At 52.5% G+C, this 26,434-nt stretch overlaps 13 protein-coding genes across 13 annotated transcripts; 8 read left to right on the top strand and 5 right to left on the bottom strand.

The window, feature by feature from the left end:
* Positions 1-181: 181 nt before the first annotated feature.
* BDV17DRAFT_289736 (putative TOM core complex subunit Tom6) lies at positions 182-393 on the top strand (the record flags this gene model as incomplete). The annotated part of the gene is made up of 2 exons (XM_073761726.1): positions 182-283; positions 340-393. The coding sequence occupies 2 exons, from the start codon at positions 182-184 to the stop codon at positions 391-393; spliced, it is 156 nt and encodes a 51-aa protein (XP_073617342.1).
* A 729-nt stretch (positions 394-1,122) lies between these two features.
* Positions 1,123-4,257, top strand: BDV17DRAFT_39938 (transcription factor domain-containing protein). Its single transcript, XM_073764478.1, has 2 exons — positions 1,123-2,184; positions 2,234-4,257. The coding sequence occupies exons 1-2, from the start codon at positions 1,603-1,605 to the stop codon at positions 4,070-4,072; spliced, it is 2,421 nt and encodes an 806-aa protein (XP_073617341.1). The 5' UTR covers positions 1,123-1,602; the 3' UTR covers positions 4,073-4,257.
* Positions 4,257-6,229, bottom strand: BDV17DRAFT_39941 (nicotinate phosphoribosyltransferase). Its single transcript, XM_073764479.1, has 5 exons — positions 6,020-6,229; positions 5,887-5,970; positions 5,213-5,832; positions 4,725-5,160; positions 4,257-4,659 (listed from the first exon to the last, which is right to left on the bottom strand). Exons 1-5 carry the CDS (start codon positions 6,126-6,128, stop codon positions 4,442-4,444), a joined length of 1,467 nt encoding a protein of 488 aa, XP_073617340.1. The 5' UTR covers positions 6,129-6,229; the 3' UTR covers positions 4,257-4,441.
* Positions 6,230-6,629: 400 nt separating this feature from the next.
* On the bottom strand, positions 6,630-8,015 carry BDV17DRAFT_258836 (sugar phosphate isomerase/epimerase family protein). The gene is made up of 7 exons (XM_073757377.1): positions 7,757-8,015; positions 7,611-7,704; positions 7,424-7,561; positions 7,211-7,369; positions 7,062-7,164; positions 6,843-7,015; positions 6,630-6,794 (listed from the first exon to the last, which is right to left on the bottom strand). Exons 1-7 carry the CDS (start codon positions 7,857-7,859, stop codon positions 6,689-6,691), a joined length of 876 nt encoding a protein of 291 aa, XP_073617339.1. The 5' UTR covers positions 7,860-8,015; the 3' UTR covers positions 6,630-6,688.
* A 308-nt stretch (positions 8,016-8,323) lies between these two features.
* On the top strand, positions 8,324-9,947 carry BDV17DRAFT_289732 (glutathione-independent formaldehyde dehydrogenase; the record flags this gene model as incomplete). Its single annotated transcript, XM_073761725.1, has 9 exons — positions 8,324-8,440; positions 8,491-8,516; positions 8,567-8,610; positions 8,668-8,841; positions 8,894-8,923; positions 8,975-9,070; positions 9,128-9,524; positions 9,578-9,650; positions 9,708-9,947. 9 exons carry the CDS (start codon positions 8,324-8,326, stop codon positions 9,945-9,947), a joined length of 1,197 nt encoding a protein of 398 aa, XP_073617338.1.
* A 244-nt stretch (positions 9,948-10,191) lies between these two features.
* Positions 10,192-11,617, top strand: BDV17DRAFT_258833 (putative PHD finger domain protein). The gene has a single exon (XM_073757376.1). It carries the CDS (start codon positions 10,306-10,308, stop codon positions 11,536-11,538), a length of 1,233 nt encoding a protein of 410 aa, XP_073617337.1. The 5' UTR covers positions 10,192-10,305; the 3' UTR covers positions 11,539-11,617.
* On the bottom strand, positions 11,543-13,091 carry BDV17DRAFT_258832 (RPC34 RNA polymerase subunit family protein). Its single transcript, XM_073757375.1, has 2 exons — positions 12,692-13,091; positions 11,543-12,634 (listed from the first exon to the last, which is right to left on the bottom strand). The coding sequence occupies exons 1-2, from the start codon at positions 12,943-12,945 to the stop codon at positions 11,803-11,805; spliced, it is 1,086 nt and encodes a 361-aa protein (XP_073617336.1). The 5' UTR covers positions 12,946-13,091; the 3' UTR covers positions 11,543-11,802.
* A 220-nt stretch (positions 13,092-13,311) lies between these two features.
* sti1 (Hsp90 cochaperone STI1) lies at positions 13,312-15,969 on the top strand. Its single transcript, XM_073757374.1, has 4 exons — positions 13,312-13,431; positions 13,497-13,690; positions 13,744-15,056; positions 15,112-15,969. The coding sequence occupies exons 1-4, from the start codon at positions 13,367-13,369 to the stop codon at positions 15,262-15,264; spliced, it is 1,725 nt and encodes a 574-aa protein (XP_073617335.1). The 5' UTR covers positions 13,312-13,366; the 3' UTR covers positions 15,265-15,969.
* Positions 15,970-16,398: 429 nt separating this feature from the next.
* BDV17DRAFT_289728 (fungal specific transcription factor domain-containing protein) lies at positions 16,399-18,498 on the top strand (the record flags this gene model as incomplete). Its single annotated transcript, XM_073761724.1, has 2 exons — positions 16,399-16,671; positions 16,723-18,498. 2 exons carry the CDS (start codon positions 16,399-16,401, stop codon positions 18,496-18,498), a joined length of 2,049 nt encoding a protein of 682 aa, XP_073617334.1.
* A 62-nt stretch (positions 18,499-18,560) lies between these two features.
* BDV17DRAFT_258821 (uncharacterized protein) lies at positions 18,561-19,389 on the bottom strand. The gene has a single exon (XM_073757373.1). The coding sequence runs from the start codon at positions 19,284-19,286 to the stop codon at positions 18,903-18,905; it is 384 nt and encodes a 127-aa protein (XP_073617333.1). The 5' UTR covers positions 19,287-19,389; the 3' UTR covers positions 18,561-18,902.
* A 548-nt stretch (positions 19,390-19,937) lies between these two features.
* BDV17DRAFT_280753 (putative cholinesterase) lies at positions 19,938-22,100 on the bottom strand (the record flags this gene model as incomplete). The annotated part of the gene is made up of 1 exon (XM_073759933.1): positions 19,938-22,100. The coding sequence occupies one exon, from the start codon at positions 22,098-22,100 to the stop codon at positions 19,938-19,940; it is 2,163 nt and encodes a 720-aa protein (XP_073617332.1).
* Positions 22,101-23,295: 1,195 nt separating this feature from the next.
* On the top strand, positions 23,296-24,543 carry BDV17DRAFT_289725 (hydroxymethylglutaryl-CoA lyase; the record flags this gene model as incomplete). Its single annotated transcript, XM_073761723.1, has 1 exon — positions 23,296-24,543. One exon carries the CDS (start codon positions 23,296-23,298, stop codon positions 24,541-24,543), a length of 1,248 nt encoding a protein of 415 aa, XP_073617331.1.
* Positions 24,544-24,555: 12 nt separating this feature from the next.
* BDV17DRAFT_258819 (uncharacterized protein) lies at positions 24,556-26,425 on the top strand. The gene has a single exon (XM_073757372.1). The coding sequence runs from the start codon at positions 24,993-24,995 to the stop codon at positions 26,205-26,207; it is 1,215 nt and encodes a 404-aa protein (XP_073617330.1). The 5' UTR covers positions 24,556-24,992; the 3' UTR covers positions 26,208-26,425.
* The last annotated feature ends 9 nt before the right edge of the window (positions 26,426-26,434 follow it).

Raw genomic sequence — 26,434 nt, 5'->3', positions numbered from 1 at the left:
CGTGAAGCTGTCGGGGACAAATACTACGGTTGCCGCGGAGAGCTCGAAACGCAGCGCCAAGAATCCATCTCCGACAAGATTTCTCGGACAGCTCTCAAGCGCCGTCATTCTTCAGCCTCGTCCTACAAACCAACGTCGCCTTTACTTCTCCATCCGAGCCGACTTCATCTATACCGTCGCCATGGCCCCCAGACAGACCGAGAAGAGCTTTTTCAGCACTGCCTACGAGCAGGTCACTACCCCCGAACACACCACGATCGTAAGGAGCATTATCGTCTTCGGCGTACGTCCATCAACATTACCCTGCCTTTTTATTCGAACCTACTAACGCTCTTCCAGGTTGGTGTCGCCTTTCTCCACAGCAGCCTTTCCGAGCTCCTCCTCCCTCCGTAAGTCCAACCTACATATCGCCGTTGCCACAGTCGCCGGTATATGTCGCCGGTATATGTCGCGCGTTACTCATGCTTGCTTGCAGTGCCTAAACAAATCCTTTTACCGCGTCGATGGGTCCGAGCCGCTGGAAATTGTTCTTTTGCACAGGTTATGGACATGAACGATCTACTTTGGAGATCTGAACAACCTCTCTTTACCTTCGAATCGAAATGTATTATATGGTGTATTTTTGGGCACGCGCTATAACCATCGTCTGGCGTTCTAATAGACTCATCGAAACAAAACGAAATACTTCTTGGTCACCTTATTACCGGCCCTCTATCACTTGGCCCTTGTTCTATATACTTCTGGTAGTGGCAGGGCAGGGCAGGACAAGATGTTTGTTCACCGGTCTATTAACGACTCCGAGGTCTGGATACCAACAGAGCGCAAAAGAAGAAAAGAAAACAAAACAGGATCTTCCCAGAGAGGTCATTCCTCGACTTCAATGTTAGCTCGACCTCTTCATCACCAACTTGTTTATTAGTATCGAACTCTAGCTGACTGAGCTATGGGCCGCGTGACGGAAATGGTCGCAAAAGTTAGTGCGCTATGAGGCTACAGATATTGCTGGTGAAATAGTTGCACTGCAGGGTTAGGTAGCTCCCAGTCTTCCAGTAGCAGTAGCACCTCCAAATGAACCATCTTTGACTTGAAGCCCTGTAACAATAGCTAGCTAACGATTTCAGCCTTACTGCCTAAGGCAAATTCGGATGCTTTATCGGCAAATGGCCCTCTAGTACGACTCTGTTTCCAAGGCTCTCCAACCGTCCAACGGCGCCAACGCCCATCTCGAGTGGAACACAGTCTCTCCTACTTAGCGCGTCCTTTCTCACCGGCGAAATCTGTTCCTTTCTATTGGCTCAGGGAGAATGTCAGCAATAATGGCGGGGAAGCCCGCAATTGCGGAAATACGGAGAATCCCCCGCCTCCACCCTGGCCACAGGCACCGTCACGCTCAATTTCGCTGAGCTGCGAGTGCCCTTCGAGTTTCTCCTCACAACGCCTGGACGCTCAGACCAGTACCAGCGCTGCCGGACACCGCCCTGCTGAGTTCGGGGAGAACAGTTGCTTCTCCATTAGATCGGAACCGTCTGCTGAGCTCCACCGTTGATCCTTACCGATGCGTCCCATGCGCCTAGACAACGTGTATTTTCTGTTGCGAACAAGATGATGACGTCTAAGCGCAAGCAATCAACCGTTGGATTCCCGGATGAGAGGCCTGCGGTTCGAAGGACCAGCAACGTTCTGGGCTACAATGCCCATACGCCATGGCTTCACGAGCCCAGATTCTCTGCGACTCGGAGGTCAATAGGGACTCGGGGTCACGCGGCTTCCTTACCGCTGGCTAATATGGTGTCGACCGTGCAAGATCTGCTGGACCCTGAATTCGACCCGCTGATAGCTATATTGGATGAAGAACCGCATTTCCTGAAACCACTACCGACACGGATATCCGCGGAGGACCTGGAGTTTCTGCGCTTTCGGGGGGCGCTGGCGATTCCTGAAAGCGGGCTACGCACTGAACTCCTACGTTGCTATATCAAATGGGTTCATAGCTTTCTGCCAGTGTTGAACCTACAGGAGTTTCTGCGGTGCGTTGCAGAAAATGATCCGGAGGGGGACATTAGTCTTCTGCTATTCCAGGCTGTGATGTTTGTGGCAACTGCTTTTGTAGACCTGAAACATCTGCAGGCAGCCGGTTATACCACCCGAAAGAGTGCGCGCAATGCATTCTATACGCGATTGAGGGTATGTCCATGTTCATTACTTGAATCGACCAAAGCTGACAGGTAGACAGCTGCTGTACTCTCTCGACTGCGAAGAGGATCGCATAGTAATTGTTCAAACGCTCCTTCTCATGACTTACTGGTCCGACCACATGAATAACCCGCAGCGAGACATATGGGATTGGATCGGCATCTGCAGCACCAACGCGTATTCTATAGGGTTAAACAGAGACCCTTCAACTTCAGACATGGATATCAGGACAAAGCGGCTGCGGACACGTTTGTGGTGGTGCTTGTTCTCGCGCGACCGGCTCATTGCTATGGGGTTGAGGCGCCCGACACAGGTCAACGAAGGGTCGAGCAATCTACCGATGTTACGGCTGGATGACTTTGATTTCGAGCCATTCCATCCCGCAGTGATTGAGCAGTTCCACTGCCGACAACTAGAGGATGCTTCTCACCAGAAGCGCCTCGCCACCATGTTTATCGAAAAGGCTAAGCTATGTCAGTGCATTGGTCGAGTGCTATTTGCTCAGTATACACCTTCTCAGTATCAATTCGGTCTGACGACCCGAACAACAATCAACCTTATCCCAAGACATACCTCAGAATCAGAGCTGGCTAGGTGCAGCCAGCGACTAGATTCGTGGCTCTCTGCCTTGCCCAGAGACGCTCAATTCATACCTGCTTCGAAGACGAACTTCAACGATGGAGAAGATGTATTACTTCTCCACGGTGCCATGATACGGATGCTCTACCATGCTACTGTTAGCGCCCTTCATCGCCCATGGGCCTATGGTTCCACAAAAGACCAGACCAAATCCCGCCTTGAGCTGGCAAATGCTGCCCGGTCGAAAATGCAAGACGCCGCGATTGGGATCACCCAGATAATTCAAGGTCTCAATCAGCTGAACCTCACCCGATATCTTCCTCAGTCAGGTGTGACTGTCATCCTGCCCGCCGCCGTGGCTCATTTGGCCAACTCCATGTCAAGCGATCCTACTTTGCGCGAAAATAGCATTTCCAACTTCCAGCGATGCATTCAAGTCTTACAGGGATTGAAGGAGATATATCCCGCTGCGGACATGGAAGTGGCCAACATCGAGGCAGCCGTAAAAGCGCAATCTAGCGCAAGTGCACTTTTAAGAATCATGCAGTTCAATGGTTCTCCTCCAGCTGAGGCTCACGGCGCGCCACAGCCTCAAGAACACAAGGCTTCCATCCCCAACCCATCACATATACCCTCCCCATTCGACGATGATCCACCAAACCACTGGACACCACCCAGCGAAGAACAAGACACCGCTCACCCTATCCTCCACCAACTCGGCCATGCCTCACCATCACCAAACCCATCATCACCTACAACCCGACGAAACAATAGCATCCCACAATCACAATCACACTCGCAAGGCCAGAACCAGCCAACCCCGCCAAGCGACCTCCCCAATCTCAATTCCAACCCAACGCCCAATAACCAACCATCCTCAATAAACCCAAACACCAACACAACAACAACCCCCTTCATCTTCACCGACCTCCTAGACTTTGACCTAGAAACACTAACCTCAACGTTCACACCCCCAAACCCAAACCCCTCCGCAGGACCAGACCTAGACCTCGACTGGACAGGTGAGTTACTTCGCTGGGCGGACGCAAATCCCGAGTACTACTCCAGCAGCAATACCCATAACCATAACCATAACCATGAGAATCACCCGCGTGACATCTTCTCGTTTCCGACGGGGCCGGGGGCTAGTCCTGTTACTGTTACCTCGGGGGTAGGGGTTGGGAATGGAGTTGGAAGTGGGAGCGGAAGTGGGAATGGGAGACATGGCAGTTTGAGTCATGGGATTACGGGGGATTTAGATCGCGATTTAGGGTTTGAGGATGGAGATGAGATGTTTTAGGGATTATTCTTCTTGTTTTTGTTGTTCTTGGTCCAATGCATTCTAGCGAGCGTTTGGCTTCTTGGTCTATTCGTACTTCTGGATCTGATTGGTCCTTTCCTTGTATATATAAAGTTGAAGAATGAGCCGGTTGAATTGGTTGGATCAAGGACCACCCTGGATTTCCATATCAAGCACTCCACCCTACGCCCATAAGTCTCAGCACGGAACATAAACCCAACGGAATTCGGATCATGGTATGTATTGCACTGTGTCTATTCTATAGGTATCCGCACCCTTCCCAAGCCAAGCCATGTCAGCATACATATCCACCCTTCCACAAGATCAGAATCCCTGGTACAGCTGAACTAGATGAGCCGGAGGTATCAATCATTTCGCCCTCCACCTATTCCGCTCATCCCCCTCCTCCCACTTATGCTCTACATAGCCCAGCCTCTGCTTAACGGACTGCACAGTATCCTTGTCCCCCGTGTTCTTACCCATGTTGTCGCTGAGTTTTACGGCGGGTCGGCCGTTTGCGGACGAGATCTTGATGACGATGTTTAGCGGGACTGACTTTTCGTTTGTGGATGTGTTTATGAAGTCGTCTAGAAATGTATCAAGTTAGATTGATTTAGGTTAATAGAGGTAGTGGGTGGGTTGGGGAAAATACTTGTGAAAAACGTCCCCACGCCAAAGACAGGCTTGAAGCCCGCTTCTTCAGCGATGACTTTGTATTCAAGACAGTGCTCGATGTTGAGCGAGTCTGAAAAGACCACTGTTTTCGTATCTGTGATTCCCTCGCTGTCGTAGAAGTCGCGGGCCATCTTAACGAAGTAGGTTGGGTCCCCCGAATCCTGGCGGACACCGGCGTAGACCTGTGCGTAGGATTTGGCGGGCGCGTCGGGGTGGTTGTTCTCTAGTGGCGCAGAGATGGGGGCTTCTGTCTTGGCTTCGCTTTGGATGTTGGATTCTGTTGTTGTGCTAGGTCCTGAGGCTTTTGTTGAGACGGCGCCGACGCCGGCGGAGGTATATGCGGGGATGGGCTTGCGGAAGGCGTCGAGGAAGGCGGGGGTGCCGAAGGTGTCCGTTAGGGCAATGCCGAGGACCTAGTCAGTGTTGTTACCGGATGTGCTCTTTCAGAGGGCTGGGTAAACGTACGCCTTCACCGAAGCAGCCGAGCCAATACTTCAAGGCCTTCTCGTTGGCGTTCTCGTAGTCGTCCGTAATGGCCGCGATGGTCATGTACCACTCGTGGGCGACCGTCCCAACAGGGTCGACGTCGTATTTCATTGCAAAGTGCACATTACTGCTCCCGGTGAACACTCCCGGTAAGCTCTTTGCTTTACTCTCTCTCGAGGCCCGACACAGCCCCTTCATGACCAGGTCCTGAGTATGGTAATCACGGCGCCGTCGGGTGCCGAACTCTGAAAACGTGCAGCCGTTCTCCAGCAAGACGTAGCCCTTTCGGTATGCCTTTTTCTCCTGACACTCGTAGTTCCAGTCCTTGTCGCTGAATATGAAGTATGCCTGACTGGTTAGGGCCAGCAGGGGGATTTCATAGAGGATTGTCTCAACCCAAACACCCTGGACCACATATTCAATATCGCCAAAGTCTCCATCGCTGCCTGTATCAATTACCGGGGTAAATTTGACGTCGACCTGTTCTGAGGGCTTGAGACGGAATGTCGTCAAAAAGTCAAGGTAGGCGGTGTTGAAGTAAGGGCAGCGCTTCTTCAGGAACTCTATCTCATCGTTCGTGACGTGCACATTCGCGAGTTCTAGAGAGAGATCAGTTAGCGACGCAACAGTGGGAGGAGATATTCTCAACATACTGTCCAACTGAGCCAGAATCCATTTGTATGCACCCCGCGTCAACTTCATGTGCGGGGTCCGATTTGTGAAGCCATAGGTAACGTCTGCGCGTATTAGAGAGCCAAGCCTGACCAGGAAATGTCCAATACATACAGACATCCGGGAAGTATTTGAGGATTGCGCATTGCATTGTCAGCTTGTACAGATCTGTATCAAGCAGAGAGGTGATCCCCTCCGGAAGCGGGGAAGATTGCTCGCCCATGATGAAGTTTCTGAAGGTTCTGCAAGGATGAAACTGCTCCAATTGGCCTGCTATCGAGTTAATGTGGAGGCAGATCTAATCAGGACCATGCGCAAGAAACAAACGAGCAGCTAGACACGCGGAGAAGACTGAGTCAAAGAGCATGAAGTTATTTAAGCCGCTGGGAAACTTCCGAAAGAGGCAGGTTTGCAATGTTTGCACTATCTATGGAGGGGCATCAGAGCGACGTCATTGGCGTGTTCTGCCTAATGTAGGTGATAAAAAAGGGTTTTTTTTCTTCTTTTTACGGTTTTGATCACACAATAATTCTCATAAAGCCACCTGCAGTAGTGTTGCCTTGTGCAGCTATCTTGTGCTGAGAAAGCTCGGAGGTGTTGCGATATCGGCAAGAGCACCGGGCAAAAGCCGAGCCAGAACATTTCTCAAGTGGGGGTCTTCCGTCTGTTTACACTCCTATTGCATCACTCTATCTAGATACATACTCTTGTTGAATGAGGTTGGGGAGAATGTGTTCAATGCATTATCTGTCTATCTATTCGTCTAATCTGTCAATGGCACCATTACTGACCGAGGGCGCTTTTGAAGAGCTCCTCCAATCGCTTTCCCTCGCTGTCTGCTAGGTCCCCATGACTCTGGGCACTGTTTATGGGATGGTAGGGGAATGGTCTAGACTGGTCAGCGCTGAGGCTGTAACATTTGACAATGCCTACTCACCCGTATTCCGGAACAAAAACGAGCCGGCCATTTGGGTCTGTCGCTTGCTTGTGCTTGACGATGCGAACCCAGAGCTTATCGAAAAATTCTCTTTCTACGGCGAAGGCTGGGTTCAGGGGCTCTGGACACTGCGAGGCTTGTGTTGTTCCTATGCGCGTGTGGAGGTGGCCGACCTGAACAGTTAGATACCATGCATGAGTCGAACTATGTCTGACTTACGTGCGGAATGACGCGGTCGATGATCTCTTGATCCTCTTCGTTGATATCAAGCAGCCGCTCGCACGCGACGACCCAGTGTGAAATATCAGCGGTGATTGTGAGTCTTTTACATGTCAGCGGAGCACTATTACTGGGGGCAGGTTGCTCACCCAGGCACTCTTTGCAGGATATAGTCCGTGGCATAAGGCGTAAAGAGAGATCGGTTACGGTGAGTCTCATGGCACACTCTTCCGTCGAAGCCCTCTTCTTTCTCAACCTGCAACGCTTTCTTGTAAAACGTGACCGAGTCATCCCAACTGAAGTGGTCACTGGAGGGGAGGTCAGTCATGCGCGGCTCCTGTTGACGTGCTGAAGAAACATACGCTCCTGACTGCGCGTTCACGCGCACTGGCTTCATTATAGAGGCGAGTCTGAGCTGTGACCGGAAGAACTCAGCGTGGTCGTCTGGTGTCAATCCGCGGGGACGTTGACCGATGTATGCGGGCCAGGACGAGAAGATGCTGCGCTCGTTAATCGAATTCAATTCACATTCTCAATTCCGATACTAACAGGGCGCTGGTTTCCAAACCGATTTCATCGCAGTTTTTGCGGAGAAGCTGGAGATCCTCGGGGCTCTTGCTAGTAATGTCAACCTCGACTCCGGCTTGTAACTATCAGCTCATGATTCCCTGATCAATGACAAAGTAGGAGGATACCATATCCATGTGCTTTCAGCTCAACAAACTTCTTCTTCCATTCTGACTGCTGGGGGCCGGGTTCAAGACCCCAGAGAGTTCTGAAACGTGAGAGGACGACCATGATTGCGATCTGAAAATTATCTGCTGAGAAGCACAGAGTTCGCAAATTGCGAGCTCTCGAATAATAAGTATAAGCACATAAGCGCTGGGGAGAAAGTTACCATGTTGATCGGATTTGCGTCTCCGATTGACGCAATTGTATAACCCCCCCATTGAGTATTTTGTCCCGCGGCAACACCCCCACGGCCCCGCTAATCCCCCACCATCACTATCATCCAGGGCCAGATCCCCTGTCTGCCATGTGTCTGCCATGCGTATCGATTTCCTCTTCCAGAAACTTACTCTGTTTGGCAGGCCATTCCCTTGCGGGGAGTGAGCTCTTTTCAGTCGCCGAGAATGTCAATTTTCCCCGCGTCATACTCCGCACCCCGCACTGCTTCATTTAAATCAACAGCAATCTGCCACAGCTTGAAGGGACCGTTTCTGCTTTTTCTCAATTGAATCAGTCTCAAATACACCTCCAAGATGGCGTCAAGAACTATGAAAGCGCTCAACTACGTAGGACCATTCGATGTGAAGGTCCAGGAGGTGGAGATGCCCCGGCTGGAGCATCCTGACGATATCATCGTCAAGGTCACCAGTGTATGTTCGCTTCCGATTTTGAGTCGATTGCAGTAGCTGACTGTCATTAGGCGGCCATTTGTGGTTCGGACTTACAGTGAGATACCCTATCCTAACTAAACGCGCCATTATGCTTACATGAATCAGCATGTACGAAGGCAGAACCGCAGCAGAGGCAGGCATTACCTTCGGTAGGTCATTGATCTGATGGGACACATGCACTTCAACCCATGTTCTAACGAGTTTAGGCCATGAGAACCTAGGTATCGTCGAGGAGCTCGGAGAGGGAGTCACATTACTCAAGAAGGGAGACCGGGTGGTCATGCCATTCAACGTTGCTGATGGCCGATGCCGAAACTGTGAGGATGGAAAGACTGCCTTTTGCACAGGAGTCAACCCTGGCTTTGCTGGTGGCGCTTATGGTTCGTCCATGCACTGAAGTAGAACAGTTTGATCCGTCGCTGACGTCTGTAGGATATGTTGCTATGGGTCCCTACCGCGGAGGTATACTTAACACTTATGTGAATTGATATGACAATGCTAACTGTTCACCAGGCCAAGCACAATACCTTCGTGTCCCATATGCCGACTTCAACGCCCTCAAGCTCCCTCCCGGAACCGAAAACGAAGCCGACTTCATCTTGCTCGCAGGTGCGCCTAAAACACCTTGACCGCGTCGTCCTTTCCAAAGCGCTGATCATATCACAGACATCTTCCCCACGGGCTGGCACGGCATCGAGATCTCCGGCTTCCAGCCAGGCGACAGCGTCGCTGTCTTCGGCGCCGGCCCAGTTGGCCTGATGGCCGCCTACTCCGCACAACTCCGCGGTGCATCCCGCGTCTACGTCGTCGACCGCGTCCCTGAGCGTCTGCGCGCCGCCAAGAAAATTGGCGCTACGGTGGTGGACTTCACAAAGGGTGACAGCGTCGAGCAGATCATTAGTCTTAATGGCGGGGAGATGGTGGATCGATCGATCGATGCTGTCGGGTATCAGGCTGTTGGAAAAGATAACTCAACGGAGGTGCCGAATATCGTGCTTGAAAACATGATCAAGGTTACCAGGGCTTGTGGAGGGTTAGGTATTCCAGGGCTTTATGTTCCCAGGTTTGTGTCCTTGCTTGTTTGGAAAGACGTTGGCTGACTGAGGCTCGGTGTAGCGATCCCGGTGCTGGCGACGCAGCAGCAGCAAACGGAATGATCAGTCTCAGCTTTGGCAAACTTTTCGAAAAGGTATTCCATCGACTATTACTCATGCTAGCCCCCGCACCACTAACAAAACTGTGCAAGGGACTCACGATTGGCACTGGCCAATGCAACGTAAAAGCGTACAACCGCCAGCTGCGCGACCTGATAATTTCCGGCAAAGCGAGACCGAGCTTCGTCGTTTCACACGAGATCTCAATTGACGAGGCGGAGACTGCTTATGATAAGTTTGATAAGCGTGTGGAGGGGTACACCAAAGTCATTATCCATCCGAATGGAGGATTCCAGGATAAGAGGCCGCCAATTATGGGGTCGCAATTGTGATTTGTCAGTAATAGGTTGAGCATATTATTGTTGAGGAGGCGTTATGAATGTATTGAAGTGCAGAAAGAGAAATTTGCTCGCGCACCTCAAACTGTATACATGCTTAGGGTATACCTGTTGTGGCGCTCTGTGGCGTACATAGATATGCAATTGTGGCTGAATTCCGGAAGAACTATTGATCCGCCAGGGAACTTTTGGGCTCCGCGAATGTTCAGATCGACCAACATTCAGCCATCACTTGAAAGCTTGTCGTCGGTGTTCCATCTCGTTTCTAGCACTAACAACGTCGCGGCGATTCGGATAATCGAGTGAATTGAGTTGGGTCCAACCGAGGGGTGCTCCGAAAGCCACCGATCAGATGGCGCACGGCCAAGAAGATTGCGCTTCAGTATTGGAGCAGTTCGTGCACGATGTCGCCAACTTACCAGCGGAGATCAACCATTTGATGGAGGAAATACAAGCCAAGGATAAGATCATGCAGGACTGTCGCACCCTCATCAATTCGCGAGACGCCAGTATACAGAAGCACATCAAAGTCAACGGCAGCCTTAGCTCTCATCCGAAAGAAGAGCAGTACTCGAAGGTCATACTGCAGAACCTCGACAGATCAAGCCAAATCCAGGACGAAAAGATTCAACTAAGCGAGAAGGCATGCATCCTGCTGGACAGGCAAATCAAGAAGCTCGACGTCAAAATCCGTGACCTACAAAACGACGGCGTGCTTTCAAACGACCCTCCGATCCCCTCGCTCTTCAACAATAAAGACCAGTACCGTGACCCCCCCAAGATCTTCTTCCCCGACTCCTCCACCGAATCTCCCTCCTACTCTTCCCCCCTCACATCATTCTCCGGAAACGCCAATCCCCTAGGCGCAACGCAACGACTCAGCCTCTCCCTCAACCGCTCCCACTCAACATCCGCCCTCTCCTCCCAAAACGCCGTGCGCAGTTCCGCCCCCGCAACGCCCGCCTCAGCAGCCGCACACTTCCAACAGCGCCAGCGTGAGTCCTCCGCCGGTGCCGTCGACTCCAAGCGCCGCCGCTTAAACGCCTCCCTGGGAACCCTCCCCGCCGCCTCCTCAAACCTTCGCCAGTCCTCCCTCGGTCCAGGAACACCCAAAGCCGGAACACCGTCCTCCAGCCGCGCCGGCAGTGCCGGCCCTCGATCGGCAGGAGTCACCAAGAAAGCACTCACGAAGAAGGTCGCGCCGCACCAACAACTCAAGAAACTTAAGTCGCTCAACGGGAAACCCACCAAACGCTCGTCCAGCACAAGTCGGCTCAAGGCCTCCCTTAAGAAGTCTCCCTCCGGCGGCGATGACGAAGACGACTCGATGCTCAGTAGTGCAGAACTATCTGATTCGGAGAACGGCGACACACTTCTAGACGATGATGACGAGGACGAAGGGAATGAGGACACGAAGGTCTATTGTACGTGTCGGACCGTCAGCCATGGGGATATGGTGGCGTGCGATAACGACGACTGCAAGTTCGAGTGGTTCCATTGGAAGTGTGTTGGGTTGACGAGGGAGCCCGTGGGGAAGTGGTACTGTCCTGATTGTTCGGCCGCCAAGGCGAGGGGTGATCTGTAGGCCCATACGGAGGGGATTTGGTTTGTTTATGCTCATAAGTTATGATATCCTAGTTTATTTAATGCACTGTTGGAACTGATTGTCTCTTTGTATATTTTGATTGTAGAGTTCTCATGTGTAGATAGTGATATCGCTATTGCACCGTCTATCCTACTAGAGACATGAATCCAAACAAACCATCCAACCGCAAATCGCAAAATGGAACGCCAGCGCTATGCAAATAACACCCATTTTTGTTTCCCTCCTAGCTAAACAACCCGTGCCCTAGAAAGAAAGCGGCCCCTTCTCATGAATCCACGTCTCAAAGTACTCGCAAGTTTCGGGACTAACCGCACCCCCCGGAACACAAAGGTTGAAAACGGGACAATGGCCACAGGGGACCTCCGTCATACCATTCGAGACGAGCCGGTCGTCAGCAGCGCTGGGGTCCTCTGTCTCAGGTTTCCGAGCCTGCCGCGCCTTGACCTGTTCCGGGTTCTTGATGGACTTGTAGACTTCGCCATTATTCAGGGCGACGAGCTTATTGTCGTAGCAGAGCATTTCGAGGAGCTGGGTTACGCTCTCTTCGCCGAGGCGCACGGGCGTGATGCCGCTTTGGTTGACGGCTGCTGTAAGCGCTGCGATGGTGGGGTACCCTGTGTAGCCGGCTGGGTAGGGGAGGTATTCCTTCTCCTTGGAGGCAGAGCCGGACTCTTTCTTAAGCGCTGCGCTACCGTCGGCGGTCTTTAATCGTTTGGTGCGGGATTTGTCGGCGGCGGGAACCTCGAACCAGGACTTTCGAGCGACAGTGAACTCGATGAAGCCGGAGACGACGCCGATGAAGTTCTCATCTAGCACGCCGTCTGTGAACCATGCGCCGCCTGTGACGTCTTCGCTGGGTGCCAGCCCCGCCAGCATGTACATCTTCCGGCTAGGGAACTTGACATTGTGGACACTTTTAATGTAGTTCTTTCCTTCGAGGGCTTTGAGACATCGGTCGAGGATGGACTTGTGCAGGTTCGTGCGCATCTGTATCGCGCGAACCCAGATGCCCGAGCGGCCGGTCGAGTGAATCACATTGTATACTAAACTTTCATCCGGGCTGAGGTTCTGGAGTCTGGAGATAGGAATTAGCACTTTTTGCCGCGACAGCCAGGCGAAAAGAATGATTTACTTTTCAGCATCTTCCCGAGGAATGATCTTCCATGCAAGTCGGTCATTCTTCTGCAACAGTCGGAACAGTTTCTGGTCGACGAGGGACTGTGTGCATTGAAGGAGAAGAGGGAGGTCATTCTTCGGGATGATGTCGAGGCTTAGAAGTTCTTGCTGGCTGAAATTGTGGTCGGTGGAGAAGTTGTTGAGGCATGCATCGTAGAGTCTGGAGGCGAGCTCAGTCACTGAGCCGCCAGACGGTCCCGCGGAGGTCATGTTCTAGAAACCGAGCGTTGAGTCACCGCAGAGGCTGGCGGAATGGCATATTCAGAGGTCCATGAGAGATGTATATGTCGGCGGCCAGAGATCTGAATCCAGCGGGTCTTCAGGAAGTATGCGTTTGTAAAGTGAAAAGGAAGAGATCTGTGATGTCGAGAGGGCAGAAGATGTTTTTTGGCGGAGGAATTCTTTCTGGACTAGCGCCAACGTTTGACTCAAAGGGTTTAGCGCCGCCAAAGCTCCCGTTCATTGTTTGCGTGACAGCCTGACGGCCTCAGGCTACAACGTCTAGGCTCGGAAATTTCCAGAAGCTCGGAGGTTCCTCAATATTAGCTGCGTCGGCGCCAGAGTCGATTCCCATCAGTCTTCTCCACAGCTTACCTCGACTACTTGCAACATTTGCTTGACTTTGCACATTATGGCTGACGCTCTTAAGGCCGAGGGCAACAAGGCCTTCTCTGCTAAGGACTACCCAACTGCCATGTAAGTATACTACCCCGCTTTAGTGAGGAGGCAATTCAGGCGGTGCAGCAGCTGATTTCGAGCAGTGAGAAGTTCACTCAGGCCATCGAACTCGACTCAAACAACCACGTCCTGTACTCTAACCGATCAGCCGTCTACGCCGCCCAGAGAAACTATGAGCAAGCTCTCGCCGATGCCGAAAAGGCAATTGAGATCAAGCCAGACTGGGCCAAAGGCCACCAGCGCAAGGGTGCAGCCGCTCGTGGACTTGGAGATCTCTGTTAGTCTCTCTATTCTCTCGGCAAATCCTGTATACTGTACTAACCAATGTAGTATCGGCCAACGATGCCTACGAAGAAGCTCTCAAGCTGGAGCCTGGCAATGAGCAGGCCAAGAACGGTCTCAACGCTGTGAAAAGAGAGATCAGCGCCGAAGCTCAGGGTGACGGTTCAGATCCGATGGGAGGACTGGGTAACATTTTCGGCGACCCTCAGCTTTTCCAGAAACTCGCCAGCAACCCCAAGACCTCCCCCCTCCTTGCCGATGCCGACTTCATGGCCAAGTTGAAGAAAATCCAGCAGAATCCCAACGACATTGGAGCGCAGATTGGAGACCCGCGATTCCTGCAGGTTATGAGCGTGCTGCTTGGTATTGACATGCAATTTGGGGCTCCTCCCGAGGGAGGCCCCTCCGGTGCTACAGAGGCCGAAGAGGACGTCCCGATGCCAGACGCCCGTCCATCCGCGCCGAAGAAGGAGCCTGAACCCGAGCCCGAGCCCGAGCCCGAGGACGAGGAGGCCGTTGCCAAGAAGAAGGCGCAGGAGGCTGGTGACGCCGAGAAGAAGATTGGAAATGATTTCTACAAGAAGAAGCAGTTCGATGAGGCTATTGAGCACTACAACAAGGCGTGGGAGTTGAACAAGGACATCACATACCTGAACAACATTGGTGCGGCCAAGTTCGAAAAGGGTGATCTGCAGGGAGCCATTGAGACATGCCAAAGGGCCATTGAAGAGGGCCGCGAGGTTCGGGCGGACTTCAAGCTCATTGCCAAATCTTTCACAAGAATCGGAACTGCGTACGAGAAGCAAGGAGACCTCGACAAAGCCATTGAGAACTACAACAAGTCGCTCACAGAACACCGCACGCCCGACGCTCTTACTAAGCTGCGCAATGCCGAAAAAGCCAGAGACAAGGCCAAGAAGGAGGCTTACATTGACCCTGAAGAGGCTGAGAAGTCCCGGGAGCTCGGCCAGAAGAAGTTCCAGGAGGCCGACTGGCCCGGTGCCGTCGATGCTTTCAGTGAAATGGTTAAGCGCGCTCCTGACGACCCTCGCGGATACAGCAACCGTGCCGCTGCCCTCATCAAGCTCATGGCTTTCCCCCAGGCCGTCCAGGATTGCGACTTGGCCATTGCCCGTGACCCCAAGTTCTTCCGTGCATACATCCGTAAGTCGCAGGCTCTCGTCGCTATGAAAGAATACAGCCGCGCCATCGACGCCTGCAGCGATGCCGCAGAGCACGACGACGGTTCCCACGCTCGTGAGCTCGAGCAACAGCAACAGAAAGTCCTGGACGCTCAGTTCAGCGCTCGCGCAGGCGAAACCGAGCAAGAGACCATGGAGCGAATTCAGCGAGACCCAGAGGTATGCTTGCCTAACCTTGCCCTACGTAATCAGTACACTTTGCTAACCTGATTAGATCATGTCCATTCTCCAAGACCCCGTTATGCAGAGCATCCTTCAGCAGGCCAAGGGCGACCCTGCTGCCCTGCAAGAGCACATGAAGAACAACCAGGTCCGCCTGCAAATCCAGAAGCTGATGGCCGCTGGTGTCATCCGTCTTGGGCGGTAAAGTATCAGGTGAGGTGGATCATGATGGACACATATTTTTTCACGTACATTCGCAATGAATCCAATGCATATCACGGTCATGTTCCTAGTGGGCCGCTCAATTTGATGTTGTTTCAACAAATACATTTCTTTCCGAGGCCCACTCCCACTATCTCGTCTGGACTTCTGGATCCGAGAACCTAGAATCACTGCCGGTTGAATCCACAGGTATTCACAAGAAATTTTGGGGTCTCAATTAGCGTATTTGAGGCTGAATTGAGCGTAAACAAGACAGGTGGCGGACGTGGTCTAGATAGATGTGTAGAAAAGAAACCAACCAACCTTCGGGAGGGAGCCCAGGTTCGGTTGAATCCAACTTTCAAGTTCACTTTACCGTCGACAAATTCATTCGGCCATGGTCTGTCTACTCACATTTTTACTACTGAATCAACCCCAATCCTTAAGCGGGCAAAAGGGCCTTTGTTATGGGCAAGTATAAAACTTGAGTGCATCCTTAACCACTCGGCCCCCTTGGCTGTTTATTTCTGAATTTTGAGGTGAAGGTTCATGATTTTTTGAACAAAAATTCACAGGAAAGATGGTTTGTGTGAATTGGATTTACTTTCCCTCTGTGCTGGTACATTCGGTTCATTAAATCTAATTTTGTCAATTCAATGTCCTTCCTAGTCCTGTAATAAGAGAGATGGCAAATCAGCCTCGATACTGGTATTTACATAGGAATAATAATCTACTGTTGCAGTTATAGTAGTTCATGTTATGAGCCTCAGCTCCCGAGAGGACCGTCAGCTCCTCTTTCAATCTCAGCTCTTCAGCCCTGCATGTCTTCCCATCTTCTGCAGCATCCGTTTATAGTCCTTTCTTAATTTTGACCATGGTGGAGGCTCCCAAATCGCCTCAACTTTTATCTCACAATCACAATGACCGAAGTGAGGTCTGAAAGCCCCCTTCCCAGACGAGCACTACGAAAGGGCACCCGAAGCTGTGCAAATTGTAAGCCCACTATACCTACCCGCGGCCGTAATCTTTTGGCTCCTACTGAGTCAGGCCCTCTATCTCTCCAGGTAAACGACGTAAGACACGATGTTTCTATGACCATCCCTCGGACGGGACATGCGTTGCCTGTCAGCGCCGCGGAATGCCGTGTTTCGGACAGCAATTCGTCGACGTTCCACTCGGTAACCTTGGAGGCGAACAGACCATTGTGGAGAGACTGAAACGGGCAGAGGTTATTCTCGATACAATCACGAAGGATATCTCTCCGGGCATTCAAGGCGCGCAGCATGACGGCGAAAGTCGGTCTGCGGTGTTGGGAGAAGCAGCTAGCATACAGGAGGGGCTTATAGATCCAAGAAGGGGCGAGAGAGAACTTGGAAATACTATTGGGACTGCTTCTGATAATGTTGCAAATGTCAGTCACCGATCACTTCTCGGTTGTAAGCCTTTGGTTAACGAAATGTAGGTACCACCTCTGCACAAACACCGGGCCAAAAGGCATGATTACGGGGATCTCAATCAGTCCGAGATATGCTTTGCTTTGCAAGCCGGTCTGCCGTCCCAAGAAGACGTCGGATTGATCATCGGAACAGGCATGGCAATCGTCTTCGTGCAGGGCATCGTCAATCACTACGGCGAAGATCTTCAGCCAACCTCGCTGCTGGCAACTCTTCCTGCCGTTTCTTCTCACCCCGTTCTGCTCGCGAGAAAGTTGCTTTACCTAGCACTCTGTATGCAGAGGCTCGATCCGTCCCTGCAGAGGGGTGTCCTTAAACTAGGAAAGTGCCCAGTGGATGCCATGTGGTCGTACTTCAACCTCGCATCGAATATGGTGACATGCCATGAAGAACTTCTTGATTCCATTGAAGGAGTCGAGTGCCTCCTCTACGAGTCTATGTACCTGATCAACTCGGGAAATCTTCGCCGCGCACTAGTGTCCATTCGTCGTGCCTCGACACTAGCTCAGTTCATGGGCTTACATCGTGGAGTTACGCACGAGCGGCTGAAGCGATATGATTCAACGACTAATGTCTCAGGCTCGGTGGCGTGGACTCGCATCACTTACCTTGAGAAATTCCTCACTCTTCTCCTTGGGTTGCCCACGGCGACACCGCGAGCTCGGGCTACATCGAACGCGATGTCAGGGCAAGAAAGTACCGCGGACTGGTTTGAGCGGAAGCAGATTTACATCCTGGAACGCTTGGTAGAGAGAAGCCAGGAGCGCAACTATGATGATCAAGCAGCGATGCGGGAGATTGACGACGGGATAAATAGAATGGCAAGCGAGATGCCAGCGAAATGGTGGGCGCCTATCGACATAAGTCAGAGCACAAACCACAAAGACGTGCTGGTCAAGATCATCAGTGCACAGTTGCAGGTTGTCCACTACAACCTCCTCATTGTCCTACACCTGCCGTATCTATTGCGGGATGAAAGCGATAGCCGCTTCGCTTACAACAAGACAACTTGCATCTACGCCAGCAGAGAAGTCTTGACTCGGTGGATTGCATTTCGCTCAACTGTCAAGGTTGTGCTCTGTTGTCGGCCGGTCGACTTTTGTGCATTTACAGCTGCTCTGGCGCTTCTTCTCGCTTACCTAGCCAGCCATAGCCAGAGACAAGAGTCTGCGATGTTGCTTACACACCAACGTCTGGGCGATCGAGCGCTGATTGAGTCGGCGCTGGAGATGATGAACGAGCTCAATGCTCTGAATGGTGATGAGCTGTCTGGAAAGATGGCCGAGTTGACGAGGAAGCTATTGGATCTGGAAGCCGAGTGTGCCCGAAGTGGCCAGAGATACCGCAGCAGCAGCGTCGACGAGCATGAGAACACTAGCGATGTGGAGCATGCTTTCCACCTACAGATCCCGTACTTCGGGACCGTTAAGCTCGAAACTTCTTCGGCTTCGGAACGGTACTCAACGTGGTCGCATGAGGCGCTTGCTCAACAAGCTAACCCTGGCGACAGTTCACAGCTATGGCTATCCTTCTACAATGCCTTTTCCCATATACAGCCTCCTTTCCCATCGGGCCCGGGTTACCAACACGAGGGCTACTGCCAAGTCGACGTGGTAATGCCTGATGTTATGGCTTCTGCAAGCGACTGGGCATTCCAGGGTGTCGACACTGCGTTCTTCAATGCCTTGTTGAGCGCAAATCCAGACAGCCAGGTTACCGATGACGAAGCTTGGAGCAGTTACATGCTTCCAGAACAAACAACAAATGGGTTTCGATCATTATAAGATAAGCAAACGCGGGTAGCGGGTCTATCTACAGATTATGTGCAGCTACAATCGGGCCTCCGGAGGGCTCCTGAACAATGGCCAACGCAGCCCAGCCCTGGCTGCTGGCCTCAGGAACATTAGGCAATGGCAATGTCAGATTTTCATCTTCTCACACCCCAACCTTGACCACCTTCTTCACGACATTGCAATGAACCAGCTTCTTCCCCTTATTCACTCCTTTTCCAATCTTCACCGTCTGCACCCCATCCTCATAGAACAGCAGCAATATCTCATGAACAACACTCTCACTTCGATCCGAGTCAACCCGCAGCTCACTCTCGTTGGCATCAAGAAGAATATTCCACCCTCTTTCCTTCCTTCGCTCTCGCCCGATCAACAAGCCCAAACGTCTCGGCAGCACTCTATCCCGTCCCATCCGCAACCCTATCGGCAATAACCTGTGTCGTGAAGACACTCTTCCTGCCCCACCGAACCACATACCCATGCTGCCTCCCATCCCAGGCCTTGGAGCCAAGGGTATCGCTCCACTCCGCGCGATCAAAGTACGTGACGTTGAACGTCAACAGCGCAATATTAGGGTTGGCCGCGGCTTCGTGGATCTTGGGCACTTTTTTCACACAGGCCTTGCATCCCTGCGACTGGAATACTTCGAGGACGGTGAGCGGTTGCACGTCTAGAAAGCAGGTGTCGGTATGGACGTGGTTGTCGAGCTCGTCGAGCGGGATCTCGGTGCACGCGAGCGGGGGCTTGGTTTTGCGGCGGAAGATTTTGCGGAGGGCGGACATCTTGATCTTTACCCAATGCAACAAGAATAAGAAAGGGCTCGGGAGTACACAGCTGGAGCGTATGAGAACAAGGCTATTCCTAGGATGTATGCACAGCCAATCAATCAATCAATCAGTCAGTCAGTCAGTCAGTCGACTTTCTCACGGACCCAGGGGATATTTAAATCCTCCTGGGGTGGGTGGCATTGTCAGTCTCTACTATTTATCTATATATATATACCTTGTAGGTACAATCCCGATATTCCGCCGACGCCGACGACAGAAAAACAACAATACGCATAAATAGACCCGAGAATTTAGAATACTACTACTACTAGTAGTAACTGCCATCGGAGATCTCGGCGGAGCTGGCTCCAGCTGTAGCTGGTCGGCGCACCACCTCACTACGCACCTGCAGTCCTCCGTATCTGCCGCTATGTATGCCAAGGTGAGTTGGCTAAACGGAGATGAGATGATTACGGCGGAACGTCGGCGGAGCGGAGGTCATTTAGTATCTCTATGCCCAGTCATGGCTGTTAAGACTCGTTATACCAGGTTATGCACATCATATCATTAATGGCAAAAAACCACACACTATATGTACATATACATATACGCATTTATTTACTTTCCGATCCTGCTGTCCTAATAATATCCAAAGTACCCGTCAGGTCAAGGCGTGTACACCGCATTTTGAAACGTAAACCCATACTCCTCGAAAACGCGACACTGCTCCGTAACACCAGGATTCCTAGCCCGGGACGGCGGCATACCCAACAACGCAAGCGTCTCTTCCTCAGGACGATGCTGTTTAATCTCGTACCCCTCCTCCCCGAAAATCCGATACGTAGCTTCGTACGCAGGCCCTCGGAGCGCGAGAACCTCAGTATCAGGATTGGGATCATGCGATCTGAAGAACGAGCCCCAGATATCGTTGAGGACCTGAGAATGATGCAGATCCTGCACGCCGTAGTATGGCTCCACGAACTGGGTCTTGCTGTTGAGTGTTCCCCATGCTGGGAGGACGTCCGAGGCGTGGCATGTTGCGTTCCAGATTGGGTTGGGGACGCATGCTTCGGGCGTTGTTCCGCTGCTATTATGCGCGTGGCCCTGGGTGAGTTCGACTTCGTAGAGGGTTGGGAACGAGGCGCGCCCGCCGTTGCGGAGGAGGTAGGCCTGCGGGCATGTCCATTCCGAATGTGTGAGGGCCGCTGAGCCTGTGATGCGGACGGAGTCCGTTTGGTTCGGGTTCGTCGGGAAGGCGGTGCTGTTTACAAGGGCTGCTGCGAGGTCGCGCGGGTATGCGATTCCGAGCAGGGTGTTTAGGCCGGATTGCGTGGAGCCGAGTTCAGGAAGGAGGCGGGCGACGTAGAGGGCTGCTTCGTCGGAGACGGTGGTGAACATTGTGGGGACGCGGTTGGGAAGGGTGTTCTTTTCAAGGAGGTTGTGGAATTGGTCGTCTATTACGCCGGGGCCGGAGTCTGAGATTACGGGCATGAAGGGCTCGATGGAGGCGAGGAGCTGCGAAGAATGCAGGTAGTGCGTGGAAACCTCGGATGCGATGGCGGACGTTGCGGCTTGGAAGGCCGTTGAGTTGTCGAGGAAGTTGGCTGCTGGGACGGAGCGGAGACACGAGACGAGGGAGGACTCGCTGGAGGTGTTGTTGCAGCCGACTGCCTGGGCGATGGAGGGGACCACGAGGTTTGAGTATACCTCGCGGGTGTACCAGGGCAGGTCGAACGGGGCGGACTGGATGAGAGCGGCTGAGAAGAGGCCGCGTGCGGCGGTAGAAGAAAGCAAGGTGACGACGCTCTGGCCGCCAGCGGACTGGCCGAATATGGTGACGTGGGCTGGGTCGCCGCCAAAGGCTGCGATGTGTTTGTTCACCCATTGCAAAGCGAGGATCTGGTCTCGGATGCCGTAGCTGCCGGTGGTGAGGTTGCCAGTGCTCAAGAAGCCAAGGGCGCCGACACGGTAGTTGACAGTCACGACTACAACATCGTTACGGCTGGCAAAGTTACCGCCGTCGATATCGATAATGGAAGCACTTCCACTGGTGAAGGCGCCGCCGTAGAAGTATACGGCAACGGGGCGATGAACTGTACCGGCGCGTTCAGGCAGGATTGGCGTGAAGATGTTCAAGAACAGGCAGTCCTCAGAAACGTTTCGCGCAGCCCCGAAACTGGAGACTGACTGGATACACGAGTCTCCAAGCGTGGTGGCTTCAATTCTCTTGGGCCCGGAATATTCTTGCGGAGGCGCCAGCCGCAGCTTGCCAACTGGGGGATTTGCAAAAGGCACGCCCAGGAACCGGAACGAGCGCGCATCGCGGTATCCAGTCAGAGTATAGCCATTTGATTTGACCGAGATCTTAGACGACTCGACGACGGTTCTATCGACATCCTTCGTCGGAGGAACACTAGAGGTGCAAACAGCCGGAAGGTCACGGCCACACGGAGCAGGAACCGCCTTCCTTTGCCGATGCGAATAGGCCAAACACTCTCCTCCAACCCAGACGTAGTCATCTTCCTGGAGGTCGTTCTTGTACACCAGGTAATCAAGCTGATACACTAACTCGGAGCGGTTTGCGGAGGCGACAGTCTCGAACTCGAACAGCTTCTCCCCGATCGCAGCACAGCGAGCTTGCGCTTTGGAGTTGCTCAAGCGGTCGTGCACCAAGACCGCGGACGTGCCGTTGTTCTCGGCGTTCAGGTAGTTGTATTTGAGGGCTTGGAGAGTGCCGAGGGAGTCGGGGCTGGAAAGGTCGTCTGCGCAGTCCTTGGTCGGGGCCGCAATGGCTAGGCCGCAGAGCAGAGCACCGGCGAGAAAGCGCATGTTGTCTAGCCTCAGGGCTTCTAGGGCTGCTCTGTACCGGGGAAGAACTCTGAAAGTGGTGCGAAGTTGGGCGACGAGGGCCATAAATTAACCTCCGAACTGGCACACCGCGCACATGCTGCATGGCACGTCAGCGGGGCCAGAGCCCAATATAGGCTCCAGCAGTTAAACCATGATGGGAAGGCGTTCCGTCGAAACTTGGAACAGGTTCAACCAGCTCTGCAGACATGCAGTGGAGCTGCCGAGCCTTCCGAGCGTCTTCCTGAATCATGAACGGGCGACTTCTCCACGCGTGGAGTAGTGCTGGAGTTAGTTTGAGGGGAAAGACGGACTAGCGCCAAATGATTTCGGCGACAATGTTGATTCGACATCCCTGCTTGGCAATAATAATTGACTGAACACTCCGAGCAGTCCCGGAGAGAAAAGGCTGACTGTGATTGACGGAATCAGAAATCCGGAGTTCGTTCGATTTCGAGTCCAGTGTCAGTGTCCTGGCTGAACCCTAAGCTGGAACCCTACTTCCTGTTCGGGAATTGGGATCACTCCAACAGTTCGTCTCTGTACCACGCGTTCGGCGCAAATCTGCAGAGTATTTTTGAACTCACCTGCAGCATCACGATCTCGATGATATCTGCCGAGGGACGTCTTAACTCGAAGCCCTTACTCAGCCTCAGCTATGGCGATCTTAGCTCGTCGCGTCTCACGTCAGACGGCCACATACCGAGCACATGGAATTAAAGGCCGCAGAAAGATGGAAAGATTGCATTATCCAGATCGAGTCTTGATATTTGAAACAGAACAAAGATGCAACATGAGATCCAAGAAACGAACAGATGCATGCAATAGTTCAAGGTAGCAGTGGTTCATTCAATGGCGTCATCAGTGTCTGTAGCCGTCTACATAAGCCTCGGCTCGGATATCCAAGGCGGCGCATTATATTCACTGTTAAGTGCTAATTCATAGCCCCGGGGGCCAGGTAAGGAAATGATTTAGAGATAAAGATAAGCTGAGATGAGATGAGCAAGTGCAGCCTTTATACGGTGTCTTTGTGCAGGCTGGTTTGTTCGTGTTTCGAGTTCCTCTACATATAGCCCCAAGAGGTACGTCGGGAGAGGCTTCCGCGGAAAGCCTCCATACTACTGATACTTCTCAACAAACTCAACAACACTTGAGTACACATAAAAACACAAAAAAAATGCGCGACCTCAACTCTATGAGTTCACCCTCAAGAGACCCCAACCCCAGCCCCAACCCCAATCTCAACTCCGTCCGAATAGTCGAAGTCTCCCCCCGCGACGGCCTCCAAAACATCCCGCAGCGCATCCCGACATCTACAAAACTCGAGCTCATTCACCGGCTATCGCAGACGGGCCTGACCACAATAGAAATCACATCCATTGTCTCGCCGCGCGCTGTGCCGCAATTGGCTGATGCAAGGGAGATATTGAGCCATGAGAGTATTCGGGGATGTTTATTTCGAGATCAACGTTTAGAGTGTGCTGAGTCGGGCGACAGTTCTGATTCTGATTCTGGCTTTGGGTCTGGATTTAAGACTGGCTCTGATCGATCACGATCGAGCTCCAGTTCGAGCTTAAGCCTAACCCAACAATATGAACTCTCGACTACACCAGCAGCCCGAAAGAAAGAACTGCACCTCCCCGTCCTAATCCCCAATATGAAAGGCCTCTCAATCGCCCTCTCCCACGGCGTAACCGACATAGCCCTCTTCATAAGCGCAACCGAAGGCTTCAGCCAGACAAACACAAACTGCACCGTCGAGCAAGGTCTGACACGAGCGCGGGACGTCACGAGGAACGCCAAACAGATGGGGATAATGAGAGTCAGAGGGTACATCTCGTGTATATTCACCGACCCAATAACTCAAACTACTACACCACTCGAGTCCGTGTTACATTGTACGCGCTCTCTTCTGGACGCGGGGGTCGACGAGGTTGCATTGAGCGATACAACAGGAACCGGGACACCGATTCTCGTATCCTCCCTATTACACCACCTCTCCTCCCATCCCAACAACATCCCGCTCTCACGCCTAGCAGCCCATTTCCACGATAGCCACGGCCGCGGATTGCAGAATGTCTGGGCCGCTTACGAAGCTGGGATACGGGTTTTCGATGCGAGTGTTGCGGGGTTAGGCGGATGTCCGTTTGCCCCCGGGGCTAAGGGGAATGTTGATACGGGGGAGCTGGTGGGGTTCTTTGAGGGGAGGGGGGTGCGGACGGGGGTTGATAGGGAGAGATTGGGGAGTGTTGCGGGGTGGGTTAGGGGGGTTGTGGATAGGTATCGAGATGGGGATGGGAATGGGGGTGGAGATGGAAGTAAAGCTGGAGAGCTGGAGACAGGGGGTAGATATAATGGGTCTGGGGTGCGAGATACAGTGAAGCGTGCCCGTGATACGACTTGTCCGATTGGTCATGGACGGTAAGATGGAATATGATATCATGGTCATGTGGATGGATGCTTGCGCTGTCGCTATTATACTATGGAGATGTATGTAGACGTTAGATAAAGATGCAAATAGCCACCCGGAGCCAGAGGACAAACGTATCGGGAGTTATGGTATAGGGAAAACAAGAAACGTGCCAGCTATAAACAACACACAAGACGTATTAGATAGCAACGGTATAGGGAGCAGAGAAGCAAGCGAAAAGAGCAAAACATTGGAGGTGGGAAAAAAGAAAAAAAGCAAAGTATCAGCGCAATTGGAACAGACTCCGAACATCAGAATAACGCGCCGTATTATCGGTTTATTGGTATCAATGTAATCATGGGTATGATTTTGCATGCTCAATAACACCATCCGTAAGCAAATCAATCAATTAATGAAGCCAACGCCGGAGACAAAGCTCTACTATAGCTGGTGAGGCATGAGAAATGCGCGTTTGCGCGGGTCGTCGTCAAGGCCCGGGGCCGGTCGCTTCTGCCTCGGGTTCAAGGTCATGGGCGAGCCCAAGCCCGGTTGGATTTGGGCTTGGGTATAAGAGGTTTGGTAGTTGTACTGAGGTTGGTGGTGGGAGAATGAGTAAGGCTGTGAGTATTGCATCTGGTAAGGTTGTGGTTGCTGCTGGAACTGCGTTTGATAAGTCTGTGGGTGGGAGTGCGGGTATGGAAGAGAGTGAGATTGAGGTTGAGAGTATTGCGGCTGTTGCTGCTGAGGCTTGGCTTGCGTTTGGGCCTGGGTGTGTGCCTGGCCCTGAGTATAGGCTTGCGTTTGAGGCAGAGCCTGAGTCGACGGTTGGGCTTGAGCGTGCGTCTGACGGGAGGCTTGTCTATCAAGAGCCTGAAATTGTGCTTGAGGGTGTCCCTGCGGAGATCGTTGAGTCTGAGTCTTTGTCGGGGATGGCACTTGTCGCTGAGGCTGCTGCTGCTGCTGAGCCTGGACATGCAATTGAGCCTGTCGCTGAGGCTGCTGTATTTGCTGGATCTGGGGTGTTATTTGCATTTGCTGAGCTTGCGGAACCTGTTGAGCTTGACTCGTCTTGGCCATTTGAGCTTGCCCCTGAGGTTTATGCATCTGCTGGGAGTGCATTTGAGGTTGAACCTGAGGCGTGGTCTGCATCTGGGTATTCATTTGAGACTGTGCCTGAGGTTTGTTTTGCATCTGCTGAGTATGCATCTGAGGCTGGGCCTTCTGGGGCTGGACTTGCATCCGAGGTTTGGCGTGCACTTGGGCCTGCATCTGATCCTGCGCTTGTTTTTGTGATTGGACTCGCTGGCTCGACGCCTGGATTTGAGGCTGCTGCACCGGTTGGACTTGAGCTTGAGTTTGAGCTTGCCTCTGAGAAGCTTGCGTATGGGCCTGTTGGTTCTGCTGGTTCTGCTGGTTCTGCTGGCTTTGCATTGGCTGCGCTTGCCGTTGAGTCTGGGCATGAGGATAGGAGTACTGGGCGTATTGGGCGTTCTGAGCTTGCATCTGGGGCTGAGGCTGCATCTGTTGTGCTGGGATCTGAGGCCTGGACGTGTGAGATTGAGACTGCTGAGTCTGCTGAGTCTTCTGAGGCTGCTGATGTTGGGTCGATGCTTGAGCATTTGATGTCTGTGGGTGGCCATGTGTCTGAGGGTGTGCATGTGGCTGTGTTTGTGCTTTAGGTTGACCCGCTTGACTTGCTTGAGATCCCTGGGTCCCTTGGGCCCCATACTGAGCGCCGACTTGCCCAGAATTAACCTGCCCAGAATTGGTAGCCTGCCCCTGTTGACTAGCTTGTCCATAACTGAATTGCCACGGTTTGAGCTGCCCATAACTGGGGAGTCCGTGATTGAATTGCCCGTAATTAGATTGTGCATGACCAGTTTGACCAGTTTGACCAGTTTGACCA

The sequence above is a fragment of the Aspergillus undulatus genome (genome assembly GCF_047715775.1).
Source record: "Aspergillus undulatus strain CBS 261.88 unplaced genomic scaffold BDV17scaffold_14, whole genome shotgun sequence".
Classification (NCBI taxonomy): Eukaryota; Fungi; Ascomycota; class Eurotiomycetes; order Eurotiales; family Aspergillaceae; genus Aspergillus; species Aspergillus undulatus.
Note: the sequence above shows the minus strand (reverse complement) of the source record. Positions and strands in the feature narration are given on the sequence as shown.

Excerpts from the sequence above, each read along its gene's own strand:
- BDV17DRAFT_39938 (XM_073764478.1), top strand. The coding sequence starts at position 1,603 with ATGATGACGTCTAAGCGCAAGCAATCAACCGTTGGATTCCCGGATGAG. Across the intron at positions 2,185-2,233 it reads CATTCTATACGCGATTGAGG|CTGCTGTACTCTCTCGACTG; the intron begins GTATGTCCATGT and ends ACAGGTAGACAG.
- BDV17DRAFT_39941 (XM_073764479.1), bottom strand. The coding sequence starts at position 6,128 with ATGGGCGAGCAATCTTCCCCGCTTCCGGAGGGGATCACCTCTCTGCTT. Across the intron at positions 5,833-5,886 it reads GATTCTGGCTCAGTTGGACA|AACTCGCGAATGTGCACGTC; the intron begins GTATGTTGAGAA and ends ATCTCTCTCTAG. Across the intron at positions 4,660-4,724 it reads CGTGGGGACGTTTTTCACAA|ACGACTTCATAAACACATCC; the intron begins GTATTTTCCCCA and ends ATACATTTCTAG.
- BDV17DRAFT_258836 (XM_073757377.1), bottom strand. The coding sequence starts at position 7,859 with ATGGTCGTCCTCTCACGTTTCAGAACTCTCTGGGGTCTTGAACCCGGC. Across the intron at positions 7,370-7,423 it reads GTGAACGCGCAGTCAGGAGC|TGACCACTTCAGTTGGGATG; the intron begins GTATGTTTCTTC and ends CCTCCCCTCCAG. Across the intron at positions 6,795-6,842 it reads GTTTTTGTTCCGGAATACGG|ACCATTCCCCTACCATCCCA; the intron begins GTGAGTAGGCAT and ends TGACCAGTCTAG.
- BDV17DRAFT_258833 (XM_073757376.1), top strand. The coding sequence starts at position 10,306 with ATGGCGCACGGCCAAGAAGATTGCGCTTCAGTATTGGAGCAGTTCGTG.
- BDV17DRAFT_258832 (XM_073757375.1), bottom strand. The coding sequence starts at position 12,945 with ATGACCTCCGCGGGACCGTCTGGCGGCTCAGTGACTGAGCTCGCCTCC. Across the intron at positions 12,635-12,691 it reads CCTCGGGAAGATGCTGAAAA|ACTCCAGAACCTCAGCCCGG; the intron begins GTAAATCATTCT and ends TCCTATCTCCAG.
- sti1 (XM_073757374.1), top strand. The coding sequence starts at position 13,367 with ATGGCTGACGCTCTTAAGGCCGAGGGCAACAAGGCCTTCTCTGCTAAG. Across the intron at positions 13,691-13,743 it reads TCGTGGACTTGGAGATCTCT|TATCGGCCAACGATGCCTAC; the intron begins GTTAGTCTCTCT and ends TAACCAATGTAG. Across the intron at positions 15,057-15,111 it reads GAATTCAGCGAGACCCAGAG|ATCATGTCCATTCTCCAAGA; the intron begins GTATGCTTGCCT and ends TAACCTGATTAG.
- BDV17DRAFT_258821 (XM_073757373.1), bottom strand. The coding sequence starts at position 19,286 with ATGTCCGCCCTCCGCAAAATCTTCCGCCGCAAAACCAAGCCCCCGCTC.
- BDV17DRAFT_258819 (XM_073757372.1), top strand. The coding sequence starts at position 24,993 with ATGCGCGTTTGCGCGGGTCGTCGTCAAGGCCCGGGGCCGGTCGCTTCT.